Source organism: Ceratotherium simum, chromosome 6 (genome assembly GCF_057802395.1).
Source record: "Ceratotherium simum simum isolate JZ-2026a chromosome 6, ASM5780239v1, whole genome shotgun sequence".
Classification (NCBI taxonomy): domain Eukaryota; kingdom Metazoa; phylum Chordata; class Mammalia; order Perissodactyla; family Rhinocerotidae; genus Ceratotherium; species Ceratotherium simum.
The window spans coordinates 7,723,819-7,750,137 of NC_141905.1; the positions used below are offsets into that span (position 1 = coordinate 7,723,819).

Genomic DNA, 26,319 nt, shown 5'->3' on the forward strand with positions numbered 1-26,319 from the left:
GTGCTGGTTTATGGAGGTGCATATTCCCAGGATCACTTCCAGAGGTTAATTAGTATCAAGTCAAGGTACAGCTCAGGAATCTACTTTTAAACAGGCCTCCAAGGTGATTTCCATGTAGAGGGTACCTGGTCCATGATTGGAGAAATCCCGCCTTGTGGAGCTGACCAGCTCAAATCCACATCACGCCATTTAAACGACACAGTTACCTCCTAGCTCTTATTCCACACCTGATTATTCCAAACAGCAATCCTGGGAAAGAAATTCTTAGGATTACTTTTCAACAAAAATATACCACCAGCCAAATTTCTTTAATCCTCCCCTCCCTGCTCCAAGAAACTACCTAGGAATTAAATATGTTCTTAACTTAAATTCTGGTTTGCTTTCAGTAAGAATTTTGGCAGAGAGAATTGCTATTGGCCCTGGATTAGGGAATTATGTGGAAATCCAGGGCAGAGGTTTATCTAGCTAAAGTTTGTATTACTTAGGTTTCTAAAAAATAGGAAATTTTTTTTTATAAAACAGAATTCTCCCTGGAGAAGAAAGTAGTTTTTCTTCTTAATTCTCAGCGCCGCAGTTTCTCTTTTCTTCTTCTCATTTTAACAGTGTGGATTTTGAAAAAAGTTTCTAATGGGCAGATGAGACACATACAAATGCAGCAAAACAAACTTAGAAATTGTAAAGAAAAGCTTTCCTTGAAATTGAAACTAAGGTGCTAAGGCTCCCACTGTTCTAGCCCCACACTGTCTGTCTGGCCCCCAGTTGTCCTGAAAGACCACGGCATGGTGCCCTTCATCAAGATCTTCCTGGACGACGAGTGGTACCGGGGAGCCTCCCTCAGCATCTTGGAGCAGCTGTCAGTCATCAACGCTGAGGAGTACATGAGCATCATCGTGGGCGCCCTGTGCTCATCCACTCAAGGAGAACTGCAGCTGAAGCTGGATCTCCTGAAGGTGATGTCAAGTCCTCCTTTGTGCCAGGCTTTCCCAGGGACATGAGGCAGGTGGTCGACGTTTGCCCATGCACGCATTCATTCTCTCAGTTGGTCACCGTATTATACAGCTCGGGTAGGACTAGCTGCTACAACAGATAAATCCCACAGCCTCAGTAGCCTGACACATTGGAAGTTTCTTTCTTATGTACAGTCCAATCACTGATTGCAGGCAGGTGTCATTCAGGGACAGCTGTCACCTGGGCATCTAATCCAGCCAGCAGGCAAAGGAAGGGAGGGCATGGAGAGTTGCACAAGGCATTCTCGTCCAGGCCCAGAGCTGGCACACGTTAACATCTGTCCTATTTTCTTTGGGCAGAACTTTGGGCAGGATTCATTTGGATGCAAGGAGTACCAGGAAATGTGCTCCCTGGCTGGGCAGCTACTTCCCAGCAGCACTATAAACTGTGGAAGTGGAGCCTGAATCCCTGGTGGCCAAGCAGCTGCCTCCTTTACTTGACCAGCATTTAGTGAGCGTCTAGCCGTTACCAGGCCTGATGCAGGGTGCCTGGGACACACAGTTGAGTGAGACACAGCCCTTGCCATCTGGGAGCTCTAGACCAGGGCTCATGATACGTAAGTGATAAGTGCAGTGCCGCTTTTTGGGGATGCCCTGGTGCACGCCGAGTGCAGGCTGCCTCAGGAACAGAGACGTAGGCGAGCCCAACACCGCCTTATGTGCTGAGGAAGGCGGGCAGAGGAGAGAATGTTCGAGCTGGGAAAAGGAAGCAAAGGCAGTCAAAGGCACGAGAACAGTGGGTACAAAGGAAGAAGTAAAACTGGGGTGTCACCTTTGGGCAACAAAGAGGAGTATATATTTTTGTTTTTGTAATATTGTTAATAATCATCAAATTATCTTAAAACAGTTAAAGATGATGATCAATATCATTACCACTATCCCTTCTGCCTTACAGCTTTCACAATTTTGTTGCTGTTCCTGTTTTCCATTCCGTTGGTCTTTGTGGTCTTATGCCTTTTAAAAAATCCCCTTTCTTTTGTTATTTGCTGTTTAAGAGAAGAGCAGAGGGAAATGCAAATACCCCCCAGGGAGGTGACTTGGGGACTTCTCAGGTACATGTGCAGCAAACCACATATAAAACACACTCATCCTTCATTACCATTCCATACTTGGTCATTGGTGAATTTTTAAAAAATACAAAGTTGCTCTGATTTCTGAAATTAAACCATTCACTTTACTCAGCCATGACTATCTCTGTACAAAACCATTTTAAAACATTTAGAGAATGGGGTTTTGTTTGTCTTACCTACCTCGTCTCTCTATGGAGCCAGTGTCAGACACTGATGTCACTGTGCTCCTATCATCACACGGCCACAGCATCGTGAGAAGCCCACACAAAAGTGATGTCATGGCCATGGTTATCACGTGTGTGACAGATGACAAGAAACGAAACTGTGACTTAATTACAGGGCCAAAAAGACCAGTGAAGGTGATTTACATGAAACAAAAAAGGCAAGTTCCATGTCTTTGAAAGACGCTAGAGTCCCATGATTATGTGAGGTAAAGGGATTGAGGGGGCATGTGAAGGAGAAAGTAAGGGGGAGAGAGATCAAGAATTAGTGACAATTTATAGCTGGGAAGGGCCTTAGCTTCATGTGGTCAGGTCTTAATGTTCCAGTAGGGCCCTGTCCAGAGAGCGTCTAATGTGAAATGATGGAGTTGAGTTTGAATCTGAGACTTGTGACTTAAAATCTAGAGATCTTTGCTCTTCACCGTACTGTTTGTTGCATTTTTTCTCATATGTCTGTGTTCGGCTTGAGTCACATGAGCCTTATTCTGATAGGAACAGAGAAGGCATGACCTAGAAGTCAGGACTTCGGTTTTCTGTTGGGTGAATAATCAGAATCCCCATCTGTTTCTGACATTTTCTTTTCTATCTCTTTTTTTTTACACGTCATTTTTTTTTTTTTTTTTGGTGAGGAAGATCAGGCCTGAGCTAACATTCATGCTAATCCTCCTCTTTTTGCTGAGGAAGACCGGCTCTTCCTCTCTATAACGTCCATTGCCAATCCTCCTCCTTTTTTTTTCCCCCAAAGCCCCAGTAGATAGTTGTATGTCATAGTTGCACATCCTTCTAGTTGCTGTATGTGGGACGCGGCCTCAGCATGGCCGGAGAAGCCGTGCCTCAGTGCGCGCCCGGGATCCGAACCCGGGTTGCCAGTAGCAGAGCGCGCGCACTTAACCGCTAAGCCACCGGGCCGGCCCTGACATTTTCATATTGAAAGTCAAACAGATCCACAGAAAGGAAAGCTTTGGTTTTGCTTTGCTTGGAGAGCACAAGTGTTTCTGTGTCCAATATAGAAAAGCGTGCTCTGCTTTGCTCATGGAAAGTTCATCTCGTTTTCTCTATAGCCCAGAGACACCTTATTGGAGTGTCAGCCCTTGGGTAATAGGACTGGATTTCTAGAATTAGCGATGTAAAGCCATTATGATGTTTTACAGATTCAATATCATTTCAGAATCACACTATCAAGAGAGCACGTCAGGGATTAACACTGTGTGAGCTTATTTAACAAAGTCACACCCGGCATTCAATGTGCTGTCTTCTCCCTGGGTGCCAAGTCACTGTTGGGCAGTCAGGAGGGCGCCCAAGCCGCCATTGGTCTCTCAGGACCAGGGCTGTTAGCATGTTGCTGCTCCAGTGGGCAGTGGGGAGGGATGGGCCCAAGAGCCCGTTCCAGACTCACTCACCTCTGAGTCATGTCGGCAGCTAGTGAACATTTCCTGGAATCTGATGTGCGATCTGCATTTGTTCTAAAACAGCTTGGGAACCTCTTAGAACTTTAGAAGCAAAGATGTAAAATGAGCTCTTTCTGACTGGATTTCACTTCTTAGAGTTTGAGAGCAGACTCTGCCCAAAGCACCGTGTCTGCAAAGATGTAGGGTGAGGAGGACGATGTAAGATGAGGGGGAAGAGCTGGAGTGGGGGGACCTCGAAGGCAGGGCCTCCTGCTCCCCGCAACGAAAGTTTGCCATCTCTGACTTGGGTTTACATCCCGGCGGCCCTGAGGCAGAATCATCCAGCTGCTCTAGAGGAGGAAATTCCTCCAGACACACCCAATTTAGGGCAGTTGTTTCCAGAATTCAGTGGTGCTTCCGTACCAATAGAGAAGCACATGCGCCTTCACCACCTAATTCTAGCAAATGGTAACCAAGTCAAAGAATAATGTAAGCAAATGAATTTCCCCTCCACGGCCAGGGGGACTGTGATTGGGTTATGCACAAATTCAGATTGATTTGCTAATATACATTTAGCTGTTCAACTCTGAGCTTAATCTCATTACCTCACCGGTCTTCCAGCATGACACATGGAAAATTATGAGGAATAACAAATAATAGAATGTGAAATAAATCCTGTTAGTCCTAACATAGTTAGCGCTTTGCAGCAGACATCCATTTTATAGATTCAAGCTGGAGGAATACTAACTCAGAGACGATGACATGGTAACTGAGTTAAGGAGGAGAAAATGTGCTTAACGCTGACCTTTCTTGAAATGTGTCACCCCTAGTCTGATTACTTTGACTTCAGCTGATTAAATTTACTCCCATCCGAAGACTCGCCAGCCCCGGTGATGCATTATCAGGCAAACTTGAATGACAGTAATGGAGACCCTCCTCCTAGGCCCCCAGTTCCTGACAAATCGTTTCCCAAAGTAGCGCAGTATTTATTTTCCTTTATGATAGAAATGTTTCTCTTTAGTTGCTATGAAATTAAGCCTTTGTAATTGGATTTTGGACTCTTTACTTTATGACTCTGCAAATATGAAATTAACCCCATCCCAAGAAATAATAGAGCAGTCTAAGTTCTAATGAGATTACCCCCATTTTAGATAATGACTTTGAATTTAATAAATCAAACAAAGCAACAATTAAGCACAGCCTTTCTTTCCTCCTCCCCCCTCCCCACAGGAGGAGAAAAGAGCCATCTAGGAATTACAGGGGACAGACACTCTGAGAGGCACAGATCTTAACGAGGACTATTATTGGGTTGCTTCTCTCTTTAAAATATCTCCTCTCAACACTCTTGGAATGATGGAGTCCTTTTGAGCAATATCAGCTGTCAAACTGGACAGTTGGAAGGTGGTTTCTTGAGAGAAGAGAGATTTTAGTGGTCATCCAGCGCTCAACTGGATGATTGCCTATAATCTGATTAGTTTTATTTTTTAATCATTCTCCCTTTTTGGTATTTGTTTTGTCACGTGTCATGTGATAAACAGAAGAGCTTCATTTATTCAGTCTGCCTTAAACAACCTCCTAGTGGTTTTAGAAGCCATGGAAAGAACTCACATAAATTTAGACGGTTTAACGTCCTAGAGCTTAAGATTTCCTGATGTCTGGGTGATTTATCTATTTTTCATGGCACGAGTCACGTGACAAGGCATAAGTCAGGTTGAGACAATGCAAGGCATGCTGTACCATGCACAAGTGTTCAGCCTTTCCTGTGGATGATCAGTCGGCAGGAAGAGACTACCACCACCACACATACTGCAAGGCTGGAGTGCGTTTCCAACTTGGTCAAAGAGAGAATATTCTGTCAGGAAGGAGTTGCTCACACACACAAGGCAGGCACAGACATAGTCTGTGCACCCGTAGCCTCTGGTGGCCCCGGAGTCCCGGCGGGGGGAGGGGTAGGGACAGGCAGGTGCGGTGACGCTGTCTACACACGGAAAGGCCTTGCACAGTCAAGAAGGCTCAGGGTTGCTACGTCGTGAGCTTTCTCATTCACTGAGCATCACCATTCTAGACAACCTGCTGTGACCGTCTACATGCTTCCCTTTAAGAACCTGTCTGCAAATGTCAAACTTTCCTGGGTTTTGAGCCAAATTCAGGAGTAGGCCATATCCTCACCCAGGAAGAGAAAGCAGTTGTCCTCCCCAGTCCTTAATATGTCATATTTGTCTCCATCTTTCTGGCAGTATGGAAAGCCCATTTCCCTTAAGTCTATCCCACGACTCTGATTTGATCTCTGTTAGTGGATGGCCTGATGCTGGGTTTCTTTCAAAGCATGAAATGACAATTTAATTTCCCCACAGTTGTCCCCAAGCTGTGGTGAGTAACCATTGATCTAACCACCATAAGTCATGCATCTTCTTTTTCTGTAACCGGGAAAGGATCAATTGACCCATAGGGGTAGGGAAGACTTTTTCTACCTCACTCTATATTTTTATTTGTCCATTTTGAACATAATTGTGGACTTTGGCCTTTCATAGATTCTTCTAGTTACTACAATCTTTGTTTTACTTTTCAATTTCTCAAAATGTCATAGATGGGGCAGTGGGAGCCCTTTAAGCTGCCCCTTGGTCGTTATTTCTCTTCCTCTCTGAAAGAGTCCTGCCCGTGTGCGTTCACTCAGTTTTGCTCATTTTGTCTTCTTCTACCCCAAACATGAGATCTACTGCCCACCAAGCAGCTCAGGTTTCTTGTGGTAGAATATAATATCAGAGAACAAAATTAGGGTGTGAGGGACACACATGGTATTGTTTCAGAAAAACACTAGTGTTAGGTTAGAATTACCAGCATTGTAGAGATGGAGCTGGAAAATTACCTTTCCCCCCAAAAAGTGCATGACTTCATATTTAATAGTTAGCTGTAACTTTACTAAGTTTCAATTTGACTTTCTCTATATGAGAGGTTTTAAATTTAGTCCCTTCCCTCCTTTTTTTCCTGACCTTCCAGTTTTCTCTTTGTCCATTAACTTTCACACATCATACTATAGACGGTTATCCTAAACCATGCATTTAAGACGCAGCATCACCCCTCCCACCAACATTGGGAGTTTCTTTCTATTTTTTCTCTTTGAACCTTGTTTCAAGCATCCTGGAATTGACTCCAAGTTGGGCCTTCCCGGACAATTCCCTTCTGTACGTCACTAGGGCATTAAATATCTGAAAAGATGAAACAATTCAAACCTCACACCACAGCCTACTAATGAAACCACGAAGACTGGCCACTCTCTCAGAAGCATGCACAAGACGCCTGAGTCTTAGACGGAGTCCTGTGCAATTTTTGTGAATAATAAATAAGCAAATACCAAAACCAAGAGGCTTTTAATATTTATCTAAAATAGTCCATACATTCTTCACTTTTAGGTGTGAAGCTTTAGCACAGAATGAGAACTACTTAAATGCTTCTTTCCTTCCTTCCAAAACATTTTCTACATATCTAATGTTACCATGCACTGCAGTCAATGAATGGCACGTTGTAAGTGCTCAATAAATGTTTGGTTTTAGAAGGAAATAAAAGTGTGTCTGTCCAGTAAACACTCAGCTATCTGGAGAGGGGAGCTTCTAGTATGTATGTTATAAGCAGCCTAAACTCCACACATGATCTATTCTATATGCTATACTTATGTTTCCTTCCATTAAAGGTTTCTCTTCTCTACCTTGATTCCCTCATATTTTCACACCAGATTTTAAGTAGATTCCTTTTACTATCTTTCCTCATTTAATCCAAGTACCCATGTTTGCACAGACAGGGAGATTAATAATAATAAGCCGCTCTATATAGATTTCACTGTGAGTCTCCTTTGCAATAAGAGATGGTTCATTTCATTCATTTAGTGAATATTTATTAAGTGCGTGCTATGTTCTACAGCAGTGAGTAAGCCCAATTTCGTGGAGCTTCAGTCTAGTGGAGGGCTGAATTTTCAATTTTCAAGTAACTTCAATACAGTGTGAGGAGAGTTTTGTTCAGGGAATTAGAGGGGGCTGTGTGAGCACTCGCCCGGGGGTGAATAAAAGCTGGGGGTCAGAGAAAGCTTTCTGGAGGGACATGCATTTAAGTCAAGACCCAGGACAGTAAATCAACCCTGTAAATTAGCATAGGCTTTAAGATCAGGCATTTGAAACAAGGCACCAAGGGGCGACCTAAAACTAAAATGAAGAGGAGCAATATTGACCTCCCACTGTTTCAGAACCGGCCTTCGGGTAGCTCGCTGTTTCTATGAGCAGGGGAGAGCATGGAATGCTTTGGCAGGGCTGTGCGGGAGCTCAGCGTTAAAGATCTGCTCCTGGACTTGGCTCATTTTTATCTCATTGGTGTTTCAGTCTCTCCTCCGGATCCTGGAGACCCCCAAAGGCCGTGCTGCCTTCAGAGTGTCCAGTGGGTTCAATGGGCTGCTGTCCCTGCTCTCCGACCTGGAGGGGTCTCTCCAGGAGCCTCCGCTGCAGACATGGGGGGCAGTGTCCCCCAGCCAAACCCTGGACCTGGTCCTGCACACCCTCTGTGCCTTGTCTGCGGCTCTGCACCTGGACCCTGTCAATGGTGACTTCTTCAAGAGGAACGGGCTCTTTGAGAAGCTGGCTGAGGACCTCTGCTTGCTGGGCTGTTTTGGGGCCCCGGAGGAGGAGGAAGCCCCTCTGCACTCCTGGGCGGACACAAAGGCCAGGCCATTTACTGATTTGCTGAGTGCGGCCTTCTCCTCCACCAGCCCGTTCCCACCCGAGATACAGAGCTGCCTCCAGATCCTCAGCTTTCTGGACAGCATGGCCAGCGGCACCCTCCACCTACGCAGGGACCTGAAGGAGTCCCCGAGGGCCCGGAAGGACCCAGTTGTGGATGCCCGGAAGGGAGAAGCCGGCAGTGACCCCCAAGGCAACTTCAAGCAGTGGCCAGAGCTGGAGGAGAGGTAGAGCTTTGCTGTCTGCTTCCGCAATCGGGTCATCAGTGCACCTCTGTCTCCCGTCTCCACCCACGTATCCTGTGCATGTGTAGTGGGTGGGAAGCCCAGAACACAAGCTGGGGGCACAAAAATGTCACATGATTTTCTTTTCTTTAAATCAAGTTAACTCTGACTCCAAGCTCCCCTACCCTGGGAGCTGGCAGAAAACCAATCTGAGTAATACAGGGTAGGGGGATGCTATTGGGTCATACAAGAACAGGGAGGCCCACCCGATCTGGGAAACCAAGGGCAGGACTCTGCCCGTAGGCTCACTTTCTCTTTTGGCATCTTTGCTGCTCCTGGGAACCTTGGTGCCTGTGCCCAGCCTCCCTGGTGTGAGGGCAGCCTTTGCCTTCCTAGGCGTTATCCTCTCCCCGCACCCTGCGCCGCCAGGCTGTGGGATGATGAGGTCCTTTGACTTATAGGTCACAAACCACAGTATCCTTCCCAATCGTGCTGACTCTTGTTCTTTCTTGCTACTTCCACTCCCCGAATTAAGGCAATTGCTCCTTTTACTTCTGCAGGCCAGTCTCCTCAATGAGCTCAGACTCCTATAAACAACTTTTTACTTTCGTTCCTGTAACAGGAAGTTCCTGTGTAGCAAGGGAGCACAAAGAACAGCCCTCCTTCCCTTGAGGTGGGAGGGGAAAAATGAAAGAACAAAACAGCAGAAGTTGCTTATCTATTTTTATTCCTCTGAAGCAGCAATGACAGAACACAAATTAATATTGCAATAAACTATCCTGCCTACCACCTCTCCGTGTCATCTTACCTTTACCACTACAGGGCATGCTTCCGAAAGACGTCGCACATTTTTATCCAAAGAGCCCCCATTGGCCAGACATCGATGTTGGGGGTGGGATGGACATCAAATCTCCAACTACTGAGATAATCGTATGATTGTTCTTGTTTCCTTGGTTAATCTGCTAAATTCATTGGTTTTCTAATCTTGCATTAATGAATACACCATCTTGCTCCTGATGTATTTATTGCTGGCTTTCATTTGCTAATTTTCTAAAAGGATTTTTGTTCATGAGAAAGTTTGGCCTTTTATACTTCTTTCTTTGCTATTTTTACTATCAAGTTTATGCTAGCCTCATAAGACGAGTTGGGCAGTGTTCCCTCTTCTCTTCTCTGGAAGAGTTTACATAAAGGTTACTATTTCTATTCCTTAGCTATATGATAGAACTTTCCAGTAAAACCTCATGAGCCTGATATTTTCTTGTGAGAAGATTTATTCATGTGAGAATAAATTTCAATTTATTCTTGAATCATTCTTAGTAGGTAATTTTTCAAGTTTATTTTCCTATTTCATCTAAGTTTCAGTTTATTGGCATAAAGCTGTTCACAATATCCTTTTAGCTTTTTATTCTTTTTTTTTCAGTTCTTCACGGTATTTTTCTCCAATTTTTTTTTACGGTGGTAAAATACACAGACATAAAATTTATTCTCTTAACCCTTTTTAAGTGTACAGTTCAGTGGTGTTAAATACATTCATAATGTGCTATCATCACCACCATCCACCTCCAGACCTCTTTTTGTCTTGTAAAACTGAAACTCTAAGCCCATTAAACAATAACTCCCCATTTTTCCCTCTCTCCAGCCCCTGGCAACAGCCATTCTGCTTTCTGTCTCTATTGTTTGACTACTCTGGGTAAAGTCAAGTAGAATCATGCAGTATTTGTCTTTTTGCCACTGGCTTATTTCGAATAGCATAATGTTCTCAAAGTTCATCCATGTCGTGGCATCTGTCAGAATTTCTTTCCTTTTTAATGCTGAATAATATTCCATTGTGTGTATATACCACATTTTGCTTATGCATTCCTCTGTTGATGGACACTGGATTGCTTCCATGTTTTGGCTATTGTGAATAATGCTGCTATGACATGGGTGTATAAATATCTCTTTGAGACTCTGCTTTCAATTCTTTTGTGAATATACCCAGAAGTGGAATTGCTGGATCATATGGTAGTTCTATTTTTAATTTTTTGAAGACCCTCCATACAGTTTTCCATAGAGGCTGCACAAATTTACACTTCCACCAACAGTGCACAAGCGTTCCCTTTTCTCCCCATCCTTGCTAACACTCGTTATTTCTTGTCTTTTTGATGATAGCCGTTCTGATGGTGTGAGGTGATATCTCACAGTGGTTTTGATATGCATTTCCCTGATGATTAATGATGTTGAGCACCTTTTGATGTACCTGTTGGCCATCTGTGTATCTTCTTTGGAAAAATGTCTGTTCAGATCCTCTCCCCATTTTTAAATTGAATTGTTTGTTTTTTGCTATTGAGTTGTATGAGTTCTTTATGTATTTTGGATATTACCCACTTATCAGATACATGATTTGCAAATATTTTCTCCCATTAAGTATGTTGTCTTTTCATTTTGTTGATGGTTTCCTTTGCTGTGCAGAAGATTTTTGGTTTGATGTAGTCCCACTTGTTGATTTTTGCTTTTGTTGCCTTTGCTTTTGGTGTCATATCCAAAAAATCACCGCCAAGACCAATGTCAAGGATCTTATTGCTTATGTTTTCTTCTGGGAGTTTTGTAGTTTCAGATCTTACGTTCAAGTCTTCAATCCATTTTGAGTTAATTTTTGTATATGTTGTAAGATAGTGGTCCAGTGTCATTCTTTTGTATGTGGCTGTCCAATTTTCCCAACACCATTTATTGAAGAGACTGTTCTTTCCCCACTGTAAATTCTTGGCTCCTTTCTCATAAATTAAGTGACCGTATATGCATGGGTTTATTTCTGGGCTCTCTATCATGTTCCGTTGATCTATGTGTCTGTTTTTATGCCAATACCATACTGTTTTGATTACTATAGCTTTGTAATATAGTTTGAAATCAGGGAGTGTGATGCCTCTATCTTTATTCTTCTGTCTCAAGATTGCTTCAGCTATTTGGGATAAATAAAGAATTTATTATTATTGTTTTGTACAATGGTTGTTCAGATTTACCTACATATTTTTCAATATCTGTGCTCACCATTCTTGCACCTATACCATTCCATCTGGGGTTATTTTCCCTCTGCCAGTGGTACATGTGTTAGACCTTTCTTCACTGACAGTCTGTTTATGGTAAACTCTTGGTTTTTTCTGAAAAAGTCTTTATTTTCTCCCTAATTACTGAAAGATCATTTTTCTGGGTCTACATTCTTGGTTGACAGTTATTTTCTCACAGCATGTGGAAGTTAGTACTCCTCCAGCTGTGGCTTCCATTGTTGCCGTGGAGAAATTAGCTGCATTTTTACTGCCCTTCCTTTGAAGGTAATCTGTCATTTCTTTCTGACTGCTTTTAAGATTTCTCATCATTCCTGTTCGATGATTTTGCTATAATATATCTTGATTTGGATTATTTTTAAAATTTATTCTGCTTGACATTCTTTGGGATTCCTGAATCTGATAACTGATGTCATTCATCAATTCTGGATGTTTCCTTCAATTACGACATCTCCTTTTTCTCTATGATGTTTTCCTGGAACTCCAGTGAGACATGTGCTTCACTTTATCCTTATGTCTTCTATGTCTCTTAACCTCTCCTTCACATTTTCTGTCTCTTTGTCTCTCTGTGCTGTGTTCAATTTCTTTTGATCTCTCTTCCAACTCATCGAATCTCCTATTAGCTGTATCTAATAAGACATTTAATCCAGCCATTTAAGTTTTGAAGTTTTAATTTCAATGATCATATTTTACATTTCTAGATATACCATCATAAATAAACTTGATGATTTTATAGCTTTTTCCTTGCTTGTATTTCTCTGTCTCCTTTATTTCTCCAAACATATGAATCATAATTATTTTTTTCTATGTCTTTTGAGAGTCTGATTCTAGAATCTGTTGTTTTGGTGGCTGTTACCAAAGGTCCGTTGTTTCTTTTGTGGTTTATAATTTTTGAGTGTGAGTCTTGCTCCAAGACTTTCCTTTTCGCAGGCTCCGTGCAGCCCGTCCTCACTCTGGCCATCCCCTCTTTCTGCAGACACAGGAATGCCTGAGTGAGGCTGCAGCTGCCCTTTGTGAGCCAGGCTTGGCCAGGTTCCAGGCCTTTCTATTCTTGCTTTGTCTTGGGAGAATTCCTCTTCTGAGGTTCCTCGATCTCTCTATCCAGGTGGACGCCATGAGGGGCCTCTGCCCTGGACAGCATGCAGGTTAACCTGGAACCTTAGTGTTGAAACTTGCACAGCTTCCCCCAGCTGTCAGAGGGCAGGGAGGCATCTGTCAGCTTCGGGGGACATGTAGTAAGTGGCACTGGGCGATGAAAAGCAACGGTCATTTGTCAAATGTCTCTGGGGGCTGAGAACCTATTTTCACTTAATTCCCTCCCAAAACCTAGAATTTTACCAATAAAGAAACAGAGGCTGAGAAAGGGTAAGTATCGTGGCCAAAGATCACGCGTTTAGTAAGTGACAGAGCCAGACTTGGAACTCAGGTCTTCTTCCACAGCCCGTGTGTGTGTGTGTGTATGTGTGTGTGTGTGTGAGTTCTTCCTGCTTTTTCTGGATACTTCCACAATAATGGTGATGATTTGCTAAATGTTCTGACACAATAGCCTGCAGTTTAAAGTTTGGGTTCTAATCTATAGATGGCATAAGCCCTGATTCTTGATGGATAACTCTGGTGTCAAATGTCATCCTGATTTTACAGTGAGTAATTTTTAAATGTATAAGAGTCAGATTTCATAAATAGAGAAATTTTTTCCTCATTAAAAGAAATACATCACCCCTGATTTTCCCTAATGGTTAGGGAAGAGGAAGTGAAACCCCAGCCTCTCCTGAGAGAGTCTGTGGGGTAAAGGGCAGGGCAGTGGGCTGGGAGTGGGGACAGAGTGCTCATCCCCGCCCACCACCAACACTTGGCATCCCCTTGGGCAAGCCACTTGGCTCAGCCGTGTCTACGCAAAGTGGGCCCTGGTCTCCAGGGAGGAGGGGCAGATGTTGTGGGCCTGCACTCAGGCTGGCGTGCTCCGTGCCTTAGTGACCGTGTTCTTGGGCCTGTTACTTACCTCTCTGAGCTTCGATTTCTTGATTTGAGTGCCAGGGTAATAATAGTATCCACTTAGAGGGCCGTTGTGAGGTGAGGACTGGGGAGGACAATGGTGCCAGTCATGGTGACCATGGCTGCCCTTCACTGAGCCCCTGTGTGCCGATGCGTGTTCCGCTCTCCACAGAATTAGCTGGTTTAATCTGTAACAACTATGTTTTAAGTAACTTTGTTCACAAAACAGATGTTATATGTTATAGAATTCCCAAAATATATATGTGATGTCCAAAATACAGAATATATAATCTCTATGAAACATACACCCCTCCACACACCCACAGCACACCCACACACACACTCCACACACCACATATACACTCCACACTCCCCCCCAGAACACCCATACCCCACACCCTGCCCCCTACACACACACACTCCACACATACAGTCCACCCACCCACAGAACATCCACACCCCACACCCACACCCCTACACACACACACACATACATACATACTCCACACATACAGTCCAACCCCCTAGAACATCCACACTCCACACCCCCACCCCCTACACGCACCTCCCCCTCACACACACATGCACTCACACCCACTTGCCCAGGATATCATTCAGTAGAGGTCAATACCTGGCAGCTGCAGTGGAGATTAGTCACATGCTGACCTTCTCCGGTATTTACTAGACCCCGTTACCCAGGATGGACGATGTCCTCAGCTAGCCCTTTGCCAGTGGGGGTCTGCAAGTGAAGGTAGAGAGGTGAGTGGGTCAGGCCTTGCACGCTCACCACACTAGGCCATTTTGTTTTTATCCTACAGGTGAGGTGGAGCCATGGAGGTCTCTAGGTAGGGCTGTGGCATAACGGTGTTTGTCATGTCACAACTGGGCCCAGAGAGACGCCCCTTCAAAAGCAGGGCGTACCCCAACTCTGATGCCTGCCTTAGCATTTGACCTCTCCCCGCCCCTGCTGGGCCTTATGCGCTGACTTTTACTCTTTATGTCAGCAAAAGGAACAATCCCAATGACCTATAATTTGAACTTCAGTTGTGGCTATAACTCATGTCCATAAGGGGGCATCGTTAAACAGGAATGTGCTGTGTACCAGGCAAAGACGAGGTTTTAATGGATACTCTGCAGACCAGAGCCCTAAACAGTCCCTTGTCTTCCTCTGCTGCTCTTCATCTGGAATAGAACCTAGTAATCACTCAGTAAACATCACAGGTCCAAAACCCAGAGAGATTTGACTTTCTGGCTGCATATGTAGTATGCCGTCAATTCGAAAGACCCAGTGAGGGTACATGGTAAACTGTAAAGTGAAGCACTTGGACCTTTTCCCTTTTCGTGGTAGATGAGGCTCAAACACTGCCGCACGCCCACACCTCCAGGGTAGTCTAGGCGTTTGCTGGAATCAGAAGCTCCGCAGGCAAGGCTGCATTAGTGCCTGAATTTTTTGCAGCTCCCTCTGAAGACTGCAGGCCCTGGGATGGAGGCAGATTGGAGGGTGTCCCTCTGCTGCTGCATCCCCATTCCATCCTCCCCAACATCAGCACCCTGTTCTCCAAGAATCTACCCCCGGGGACAGTCCTGGACCTTGACCTATGTGCCCTTGGACGGTGGGCTAGCTCCCTCCCTGGTGAGTAGGCCACACTCCCCTGAGTGGTTGCAAGGGGGTCTTGCGCTGTCACATCTGCCCTTCAGGCTGTGCTTGGTTCTCCGTGTTCTTCCGGACAGCCATGGATTGAGTACAAGGGTGTGTGTGTGTGAGTGTGCGCGTGTGGATACGTGTGTGTGTGTGTGCACGTGTGAGCACATTGGGTGTTGGGTGTGCATCTCAGGTGTGAGAACCCAGCTGAGCAGGAAGCATCTGCCCAAAGCCTGTCCTCCCTTCTGTGGAGCCCTGGCCTCGCTGGGCCCTTTCTCTTAGACGGCAAGGGTCTTGTCGTGGCTTTTGTGACTCGTGGAGCTCAGACTGCTTTAATTGCCATGCGGTCTGAGGCGGAGCCAGTCTCCTCACTGCTGCAGTGCAGCTGCTCCAGCTGGCGTCCCCAGATGTCCGACGTGCAGTCGTCCTTCAGACATGCTGCTCCTGCCTGCCCCTCTCTTTGGCTTCCTTCGTGGTAGAGCCATCTGAATCCTCAGAACTTGAGTCGAGTATTTTCAGTAAATACTCAGGGAATGCCAGGTCGGGGCCAGCCATTGGTTAGTACTTGGGAGAAGGGGACAAACGACCACTGCCTGAGCCCTACAACCTTACGTGGGAGAATCAGATGTGTGAACCGATCATTAATCCGAGTGGTGGATGCCAGGATTCGGGCAGCCCCAGAAATTAATGGGGAATAGACAGGGCAGTGCACCTAACGTAGTGGGAGGGGGCTCAGCACGGCCTTCTTGGATGAAGGGATTCCTGAGCTGAGCTACAATAAAAGAGAGTCAGCTGGCTTGAGATGGTTGGGGAGGGCATTCTGAGGCCCAGAGGAGAGACCAAAATGTCAACCATGTTGAGGGAGGGGAGCTCAGGCCTTTGGTAGGGATTACTGAGACTTACAGCCACAGACTGACTCTGAGCACTGGGACCTGAGCCTGGAAGTGGGTCTTCAGGCAAGAGTGGCCTCGCGGGCTGGCCAGGAGAGTAGGTGCTGTTCCTTGGGGAGCAGGCTCAGGAGAGCAGGCAGGCATGTTACAGAGGTTACCTGGGGTGTGTGTGGGGGGATGGTTGGGCAGAAATGAGAACGGGGAGGGAGAGGAATGTGGGAGCTGTCAGTCTCTCCTTCCAGGGATGGCGATGGCTTGGGCTAAGACAGCGGCACTGCTAGTAGGAGAACATTTTGAGACGTATTTAGGACAGAACGTTTCCAGGCCTTGGTAACGTATAGGATGAGAGCATGAGAGGGAGGGGCTGGCCCTGGGTCCTGAGACACAAGCACTGGAGGAAGATCTGGTTTGGAAGAAGACGGTGGCTGTCTGGAGTAAACAATGTGAACAGCCAAAATGAGACCGTGTTATTTTTTTTCCTAATTAATCACTCAAGAATCCACAGGCCTTAGTAAGAGGAGATAGAGTATCTTAATCCTGACCCCCGAATTTAGACGTAGTCCAGATAAGGGATTGTCTCACATATCTAAGCAGGAAAAATACCAGGATCTGAGCCGCCGTCCTCTACGATGTGCTGCTGCTGTGGGGACGGGGAAGCGGGGACAGGCTCTGACGGCCACGCTCAGGCGCTGTGTGAGGTGATGAGGCCTCACCGCTTCAGATTCCCCCAGGCCTCTAGGGTTCCTCAAATGAAATGGTGTCACTTTCACTTTGCAAAATTTGGCCAATCATCTGCCTTCCCCCATTCCCACTTCTGGGCTCCCGAAGATACAAATAATTACATACTTGTGAATTATAACTTTTGGTTACATCCATAGGTCTTTCTCAAGACACAAGCCATCCAGGAACACTGGGTCAGGTGGGGTACCAGTGTCTCCTTGGGATCCAGAACCCCTGCCCTCTTCCTACTCTTGGGATCCATTCTCTAGAGCAATTAAGTGTGCCCTGTAGACCACTTACTTGCATCAGAATCAGTTGCAGAGGCACTAAAATACAGTCTCATAACCCAGATTTCCTGAATCACAATCTCTGGGGAGTTTAGCCATCTGTTTTTTAAAAAACTCCTTTTGTTATTTTTAAGCACAGTAAAGTTTGAGAACTTCTGACCCAGGTACTAGGCATCTTTTCCTTAAAATTGTTTTAAGCATCTTTTCTTTTTATTGAGATGAAATTCACATAAAATAAAATTAACAATTTTACTTATTTATTTTTTCTTTTTGTTTATTTATTTTTTAAATCTTTTTTTTTTTTTTTTTTTTTTGGTGAGGTAGATTGGCCCTGAGCTAACATCTGTGCCAGTCTTCCTCCAGTTTGTATGTGGGTCGCTGCCACAGCATGGCTTGTGTGGTATAGGTCTGCACCCAGGATCCCAGCCTGCAAACCTGGGTCACTGAAGCAGAGTGACTACGCCACCAGGCTGGCCCCTAAAATTAACAATTTTAAAGTGAACGACTCAGTGGTATTTAGTACGTTTACAGTGTTGTGAAACCACCACCTCTACCTAGTTCCAAACTGTTTTCATCACTCTAAAAGGAAAACTCATGCACATTCCCATTCCCTTAGCCAACCGCTATGCAACCACCAATTTTCTGTCTCTATGGATTTACCTATTCTGGCTATTTTGTATAAATGGTATCACACAACATGTAGTTTTTTTGTGTCTGGCTTCTTTCACTTAGCATAATGTTATCGAGGTTCATCCACATTGTAACATGTATCAGTACTTCATTCCTTTTGGTGGGTGAATATCATCTTATTGTATGCATATGCTACAATTTGTTTATCCATTCATCTGTTGATGGACATTTGGATTGTTTCCACCTTTTGGCTATTGTGAACAATACTGTTATGAACGTATTTGAAAGTGCATTTATTTGAGTATCTTTCAATTCTTTTGGGTAAATACCTTGGAATTGCTGGGTCAAATGGTAATTCTATGTTTAATTTTCTGAGGAACCACTAAACTATCTGTTTTCCACAGCAGCTGAACCCATTTTACACTCCCACCAGCAATGTATGAGGGTTCGTATTTCTCCAGATGCTTACCAACACCTGTTGTTCTCCATTAAAAAAAAAATTATAGCCGTCCTAGTGGGCGTGAAGTGGTATCTCATTGTGATTTTGATTTGCATTTCTCTAATGGCTAGTAGCGTTGAGTATCTTCATGTGATTGCTGGCCGTTTGTATATCTTCTTTGGAGAAATATCTATGCAAGTCCTTTGCCCATTTTTCAATTGGATTGTTTCTCTTTTGGTTGTTGAGTGGTACGAGTTCTCTCTATAATTGTGGATACTAGACCTGTATCAGATATATGATTTGCAAATATTTTCTCCCATTCTGTAGATTGTTCTTTCACATTCTTAATAATGTCCTTTGATGCACAGAAGTTTTAAATTTTGATGAAGTCCATTTTATCTATATTTTCTTTTGTTGCTCATACTTTTCGTGTTATATGTGAGAATTCATTGCCAAATCCAATGTCATAAAAATTTATCGCTGTGTTTTCTCCTAAAAGTTTTATGGTTTTAGCTCTTATGTTTAGGTCATTGATCTACTATATGGTGTGAGGCCTGGGTTCAATTTCATTCTTTTGCATGTGCCTATTCACTTTTCTCAGCACTGTGTGTCGAAGAGTCCATTCTCTCCCTCTCGAATGGTCTTAGCACCCTTGTTAAAAATCAATTGACCATAGATGTATGGGTTTATTTCTGGATTCTCAGCTCTATTCCGTTTGTCTACATGTCTATCCTCATGCCAGTTCCTCACTGTTTTGATTACTGTAGCTTTGTAGTAAGTTTTGATCTCGGGAAGTGTGAGTTGTCCAACTTTGCTTTTCTTTTTAAATATTGTTTTGGCTATTTAGAGTCACTTGCAATTCCATATGAATTTGAGGATCAGCTTTTACTATTGAGTATGTTAGCTGTGGGCTTTTCATAAATGCCCTTTATCATGTTGAAGAGGTTCCTGTCTATTCCTAGTTTTCTGAATGTTTTTATCATGAACGGGTGTTGGATATTCTCAAACGCTTTTTCTGTATCAGTTGAGATGATCATTTGTGTTTTTTTTCCTTTGTCTGTTAATGTGTGTATTATATTGATTGATTTTCCTAGTTGAACCACTCTTTCATTCCTGGGATAAATCCCATGTGATCATGGTGTATTATCCTTTAAATATGCTGCTGGGTTTGGTTTGCTAGTATTTTGTTGAGAATTTTTGCATGGATATTTATAAGGGATATTGGCCTGTAGTTTTCTTTTCTTTATGTGGCTTTGGTTTCAGGGCGATAGTACGTACAGGCTTCATTGCTGTTTCCTGACCATGCCACACACACTTCCACCTTGGAGCCTTTTGCACTGGCTGTTCCCTTTGCTTAATATGCTTTCCCCTGGATATCTGCATCCCCTCTTTCAAGGCTGCCAGATGTTACCTTCTCAAAGAGGCCAACCCTGGTGCTCAAATTAAAATTGCAAATTGCTTCCCACCTCCACCCTAGCACTATTGAGTCTGTCTCTGCTCTAATGTTTTCTTGCAATAGCACTTATCATCTGTCTTCATAGTATGTAATTTATGTATTATCATATTATATCAATATATTATACTATATACATAGTAATCATTTTTATTATTTACAATTGACTTATTTATAATATTTATCTTTTTTATCTACATCCCTTCTCTCGCATACTGGGTATGGATTTTAGTTTCTTTAGTTTATAGATGTATCCAAAGTGTCTGGAAAATATTTAGGTCAATAAATATTTGCTCAGTTGAATTGAATAAATTAACACCACCTGCTAGAAGCTTCTGGCACCTTGGCCATTCTTTAGGGCTGGTGGTGCTGACAACAAGCTCACCACGGGTTGTGGGAGCAGCGCTATGGGCAGCGTGTTTGAAAATCAGGTACTTGTAATTTGGGATTAGGCTTGTGGGTTTTTTTCTTTGTTTGTATTTATTTTTTTTATTATTTTTTCAATTTGCATACAATAAAAGTCCCTTTTTTGGTGTATAGTTCTCTGGGTTTTAATTCATGTGTAGAGTCGTGTGACCACCACACCAACCAGGATACAGAACAGTCCCATCACCTCAAACAGTTCCCGAATGTTGCCCCTTCGTAGTGAAACCCTTTCTCCACCCCTAACCCTGGCAACCACTCATCTATCCCTATAGTTTTGTCTTTTCTAGAATACCACATAAATGCAAGTACTTAGTGTGTAATCTTTTGAGGATGGCTTTAAACTCAGCATAAGGCCTTTGAGATCAATCCAATTTGTTGTATCAGTAGCTCATACCTTTTCATTGCTTTGTAATATTCCATGATAGGGATACAAATGATTTCTCCCAGTCTGTAGCTTGTCTTTTCATCTTTAAAGTATCTTTCACAGATCAAATGTCTTTAAATTTGACGAAGTGCAATTTATCAATTTTTTCTTTTATTGAGCTTTTTGTGTCATATCTAAGAACTCTTTGCCTAACCCAAGGTCATGAAGATTTTCTCCTATGTTTTCTTTTAAGAGTTAAAAAACTCTTAATCTATGACCTATTTTGAGTTACTTTTTATACAAGGTGAGAAGTTTAAGTTGAGATTCTGTTTTTGTGTGTTAGGATGTCCAATTCTTCCAGTGCTATTGGTTGAAAATAGTTTTTTTTTTTCAATTGAATTGTCTTTGTACCTTTGTAAAAAATCAATTGGCCATATTTATGTAGGTCTTTTTCTGGACTGTCTATCCTGTTCCATTGATTTGTGTGCCTAGCCCTTTGCTAATACTGTCTTGATCACTGTAGCTTTATAATGTCATAAAACCAGCTAATGTGAGTCTTCCAAATTTATTCTTCCTTTTCAAAATTGTGTTGGTTATTTTAGTTTCTTTCCCTTTGGCTGTTCAAGTATATGTAAATTTAGTAATCAGCTTGCCTATATCTACAAAAAAATCCTGCTGATATTTTGATTGAAATTGCATTAAATCTATAGATGAATATGGGGAGAATTGAAACCTTAACTATGTTGAATCTTCCAACCCACAAGCATAGTATGTTTTTCCATTTATATACATTTGTGTTTTTTTTTTAAGATCTGTGGTATTCAACATACAGAACCAGCAGATGTTTTTCTTAGGTTTATGCCTAAGCATTTGATCTTTTTTGGAGCACTATTTTAAGTGGTCATTTTTAAAGTTTTGTTTTCCAATTGTTTACTTCTAGTATATAAGCATATGGTTAATTTTCGTATGTTACTGTGCATCCTGAGACCTTGCTAAATTTACTTACTAGTTCTAGGAGCTTTTTTTTTTTCATAGATTGGGATTGTCTATGTAGATAATAGTGTTTTCTGTGAATAGTGACAGTTGTATATCTTCCTTTCCAATCTGTTGTTCCAGCATGGTGTGGAGGAGGAATGGTGAGAGTGGACATCCTTGCCTTATTCTTAATCTTGAGGAGAAGGTTTTCAGTCTTTACACATTGAATATTATACCAACTATGTTTTTTTTGGTAGGGACCCATTATTAGGTTATGGATGATTTCTTCTAGTTCTGGTTTACTGAATTTTTATCATGAGCAGAAGTTGAATTTTTCAAATGCCTTTTCTGCATATGATCATGTTTTTTTTCTTCTTTAGTTTATTCATGTGATGGATTACGTTGACTGATTTTTGAATAGTGAACCAGCCTTGCATTTGTGGGATAAGCCCAATTGGCCATAGTGCCTTACTTATTTTATATGTAGTTACATTTGATTTCCTGCTACTTTGTTGAGGATTTTTGTACCTATATTCATAGAGATGTTGGCAGGTAGTTTTCTTTTCTTGTACTAGCTTTGTCTGTTTTTCGAATCAGGATAATTCTGGCCTCATAAAATGCATTGGGAAATATTCTCTTGTATTTTTTGAAAAAGGTTGTATAGAATGGGTGTTACCTTCTAAATGTGTGGTAGAATTCACCAGTGGAAACATCTGAACCTGGAGTTTTCTTTGTGGGAAGGTTTTTAAGTACATATTCAGTTCTTGAAATAGCTATAAACTATTCTGGTTATTTATTTCTTATTGCTTGACTTTTGTGGCTTTGAAGGAATTGGTCCATTTCATTTTAAGTTGTTGAATTTATGTGCACAGAGTTGTTTGTAGAATTTTCTTTTTATCCTTTTAATGTCTGTGACGTGTGGAGTGATATTCTCTCTTTCATTCCTGATATTGATAATTTATATCTTTCTCTCTTTGGTCAGTTTAGCCAGTGGTTTTTCAATTTTTAAAATGTTTTCAAAGAACTAGATTTCTACTTCATCTCTTTTCTCTATTGTTTTTCAGTTTTTAATTTCATTGATTTTTACTATCTTTATTGTTTTTTTCCTTCTGCTTGGGTTTGGGTTTATTTTTCTCCTTTTAAAAATAGTATCTTAGGGTGGAAGCTTAGATTTTTAATTGGAGATCTTTCTTCTTTTGTAATATAAACATTTAATCCTATAAAATTTCCACTAAACACTGCTTTAACAGCATTTCATAATTTTTTCTATGATATATGTCCTTTTTATTTAAGTTTCAAATAGTTTAAATTTTTTCTTGAAACTTTCTCTTTGACCCATAGGCTATTTAGAAATATGTTGTTTTCAATATGAATGTACTTAGTACCACTGAATTGTACATTTAAAAATGATTAAGATAATAAGTTTTATGTTATGTGTATTTTACCACAATAAAAAAGAAATATTTGTTTAATTGTTAAGTACTTGGAGATTTTTCAGTTATCTTTCTGTTATTCATTTTTAATTTAATTCTGTTACTGAAAAACATATTTTGTATTATTTTACTTATTTGGAATGTTTCCAGGTTTGTTTCTTGACACAGAATACAGCCTATTGTGTCACACGTTCCATGGGAACGTGAAAAGCATGGGTACTGGCAGTTGTGGGGTGAAGTGTTCTATAAATGTCGGTTACATCATTTGGTTGATGGTGTTGCTCAGTTCTATATCTTTGATGGTTTTCTGTCTACTTTTTCTATCAAGTACTGGGAGAAGAGTGTTGAAGTCTCCAGCTATAATTGTGAATTTGTCCATTTGTCCTTTCACTTCTATCGGTTTTTCTTTATGAATTTTGATGCTCTGTTGCGAAGTGCCTACACAATTTGGATATTATGCCTCCTTTAATCATTATGCAATGTAACCTATTTATTCTTAGTAATTTTCCTTGCTCTAAAGTCCACTTTCTCTAAGATTAATACAGCCACACCAGCTTGCTTTTGATTAGTGTTAGCCTGGTATACATTTTTTCTATCCTTTTACTTTTAATCTCTCTATATATTATACTTAAAGTGGGTTTTTTGGGCGGGCCCAGTGGCATAATGGTTAAGTTTGTGCGCTCCGCTTTGGTGGCCCTGGGATTCACCAGTTCAGATCCTGGGTGCGGACCAACACACTGCTCATCAAGCCATGCTGAGGCAGCATCCCACATAGAAGCTACTAGAAGGATGTACAACTATGACATACAACTATCTACTGGGGCTTTGGGGAGAAAAAAGGAAAAAAGGAGGAAGATTGCCAACAGTTGTTAGTTCAAGGCCAATCTTCCTCAAAAAAGAAAAGAAATTGAAGCCCAATTCTTCATTTAAAAAAAAAGTGGGTTTTTTGTAGATGGCATATAGTTTGCTCTTTTATTTTTTTCCATTCTGACAATATACGTTTTAATTGGTGTATAGACCATTTTTATTTAAGGTAATGATTGATTTGTTTGGGCTTAGGTCTACCATTTTATTTTATTATTTTTATTTTTATTATTTTATTATTCGTTTTCTCCTTGTTCCTTCTTTTTCGTTCCTCTGTTTCTCTTTTCCTACCTTTTTGTGGATTATTTGAATATATCTTAGTATTTAGTATTTTAGAATTTATCTATTGAATTTTTGACTATCTTTGTCTAGTTTCTTTAGTGCTTCTTCTAAGATTACAATATACGTACATAATTAACTTTTAACGATCTACTTAGAATTACTATTTTGCTACTTCAAACGGAATATGGAAAACTTAGCTCCATGCAGGTCCCTTATCCTCCCCTATTTTTGTTGTAGCTATCATATGTATTACATCTAACACAATTTTCCTGGCAACCATAGTGCAAATTTTAAGAACTTAAGAAGAAAAAAAATAGCTATTATATTTATCCAAATATTTACCATTTTCTTTTGCTGTTTATTAATTCCTGAAATATCAAGTTTTCTTCTGTTATTATTTTCCTCCCTTCCAAAGAACTTCTTTTAGTATTATTTTCAAGGCATGTGCAACGGCAGAAAATTCTCTTTGTTTCCTTCCTCTGGGAATATATTTATTTTGCCTTCGTTCCTGAAGGATATTTTTGCTGGATATGGAATTCTGTGCATTTCTTTTCAGCACTTTAAAAATGTTGTTCCCCTGCCTTCTGATTTCTCAGGAGAAAATCCACAGTCATTCAAATTGTTGCTTCCCTGTGTGCAATATGTTGTTTTTTTCTGGCTGCTTTCAAAATTTTTTTGTTGTCTTTAGGGTTCAGCAATTGATTATGATGTGCCTGGGCATGGATTTCTTTGTTGATTTTGTTAGGGTTTTGCCAAGCTTCTTGAATCTTTAAGGTTATTTATTTCACCAAATTTGAAGAAATAATGACTAAAAACTTCCTGAACATTTTTTCTTTTTACACCACACTCTTTCTCCTCTCTTTGTAGAACTCCAGTGGCAAGAACGTTAGTTAGATCCTTTGGTATTGTGACATATGACCTTGAGATTTTTTTCATTTTTAAAAATCTTTTTCTTTTTTGTTGTCCAGATTGGGCAATTTCTATTAATTTATCTTCAAACTCATGAACTCGTTTTTCTCTCATCTTATTCTTCTATTGTTCTCATTCACTGGGATTGTAAAATTTCAGTTATTGTATTTTTCAGTTCTTAAATTTCTATTTGATTCTTTTTTATTGCTGCCATTTCTTTACCAAGACTGTCTAGTTTTCATTCCTTTCAAAACTATTCACCCTATTTCTTGGCGTTTGATCACTATTAGCTGATTTAAAGTTTTTGCCTGATGATTCCAACATCTGTGTCATCTCAGCCATGGCTTCTGTGGATTATCTTCTTCCATGCGAGGTATTGAGATTTCCCTGGTTTCTTCTATTTTGAGGAATTTCAAATTGTATCCTGGGCATTTTGAATGTTATGAACTCTGGCTCTTGTTGACATCTTCTGAAGAGTGTTGATGATTTTGTTTTAGTAGGCAATCGACCCGGTTAGGTTCAGGCCACAAGTTCTTACCGTTCTTACCTTCTACATCAGTTCAGTTTTCAAAAACTTTGCATGTTGTTTTGATCTATCCTCCACTTGCCCTATGCAGTATCCAGTCTCAATGGTGGTCTAACCCTGAGTTCAGTTCTCAAAGCTTTTGGAATGTGGTTTAGGGTCAGATCCACACATGTGCAGCTCAGAATTGAGCCCAGAGGTTGATACACAACTTAATGGTCTCACTTTCTTAAACCTCCTCCTCTTCATCATCTCCCCAACACTTTCTGGTTCCCAGAGGCCCTTTCCTTCTCCCCTGTCTAGAAAGTCATGGTTTTCACTTCCCTGCTCTGCTCTGCACTTCCCACAATGGCACCTGTCTCTGGGGCCAACCAGGTAGAGGAAAAAGAAGCAAAATTAATGGGGATTTCACCTACACTCTTGAGACCACAGTTCCTCTGGTCAGAGAGAAGGGTTCTTCTCCCTGAGAGTTTCAGACACCTGCTTGGCTGCTGAGGCTGCTGTGGGGTTGCCTGGAGCCTGGGGTGAGAAAGAAAGGAGAAATCCAACAAAGTAAATCCCAGGAGATCTCCTTTATCGTCTGTGACCTGTAGGGGCCTCCTTTCCTGCTCCTCAGACCACAGGAGAGGGCTTCTCTTGGAGGTCTGTCTGTCCTATGCACACCTGGTGCACAGTTCTGGGTTTTGGGCTCCCTGTGAGCCCATGTCAGGGGAGCCCGGAGCGGGAAGCCCCAGGTATCTCATTGCCGATTGCATGGTGCTTTGGGTTTGGTTTCCTTCTCTGCTATTGTTTACTTTTCAGAGTCCTCAGGGAGCCGC

The 26,319-nt window shown here is 41.9% G+C and overlaps 1 protein-coding gene across 1 annotated transcript in view; it reads left to right on the forward strand.

Annotated features, from left to right (window-relative positions):
• WDFY4 (WDFY family member 4) overlaps positions 1-26,319 on the forward strand; it is a 276,540-nt gene that overhangs the window by 25,665 nt on the left and 224,556 nt on the right. Inside the window, exons 10-11 of the mRNA XM_004432449.3 lie at positions 760-950; positions 8,054-8,634. Coding sequence (XP_004432506.2) covers positions 760-950; positions 8,054-8,634 — 772 coding nt within the window. The remainder of the gene's footprint in view (positions 1-759; positions 951-8,053; positions 8,635-26,319) is intronic.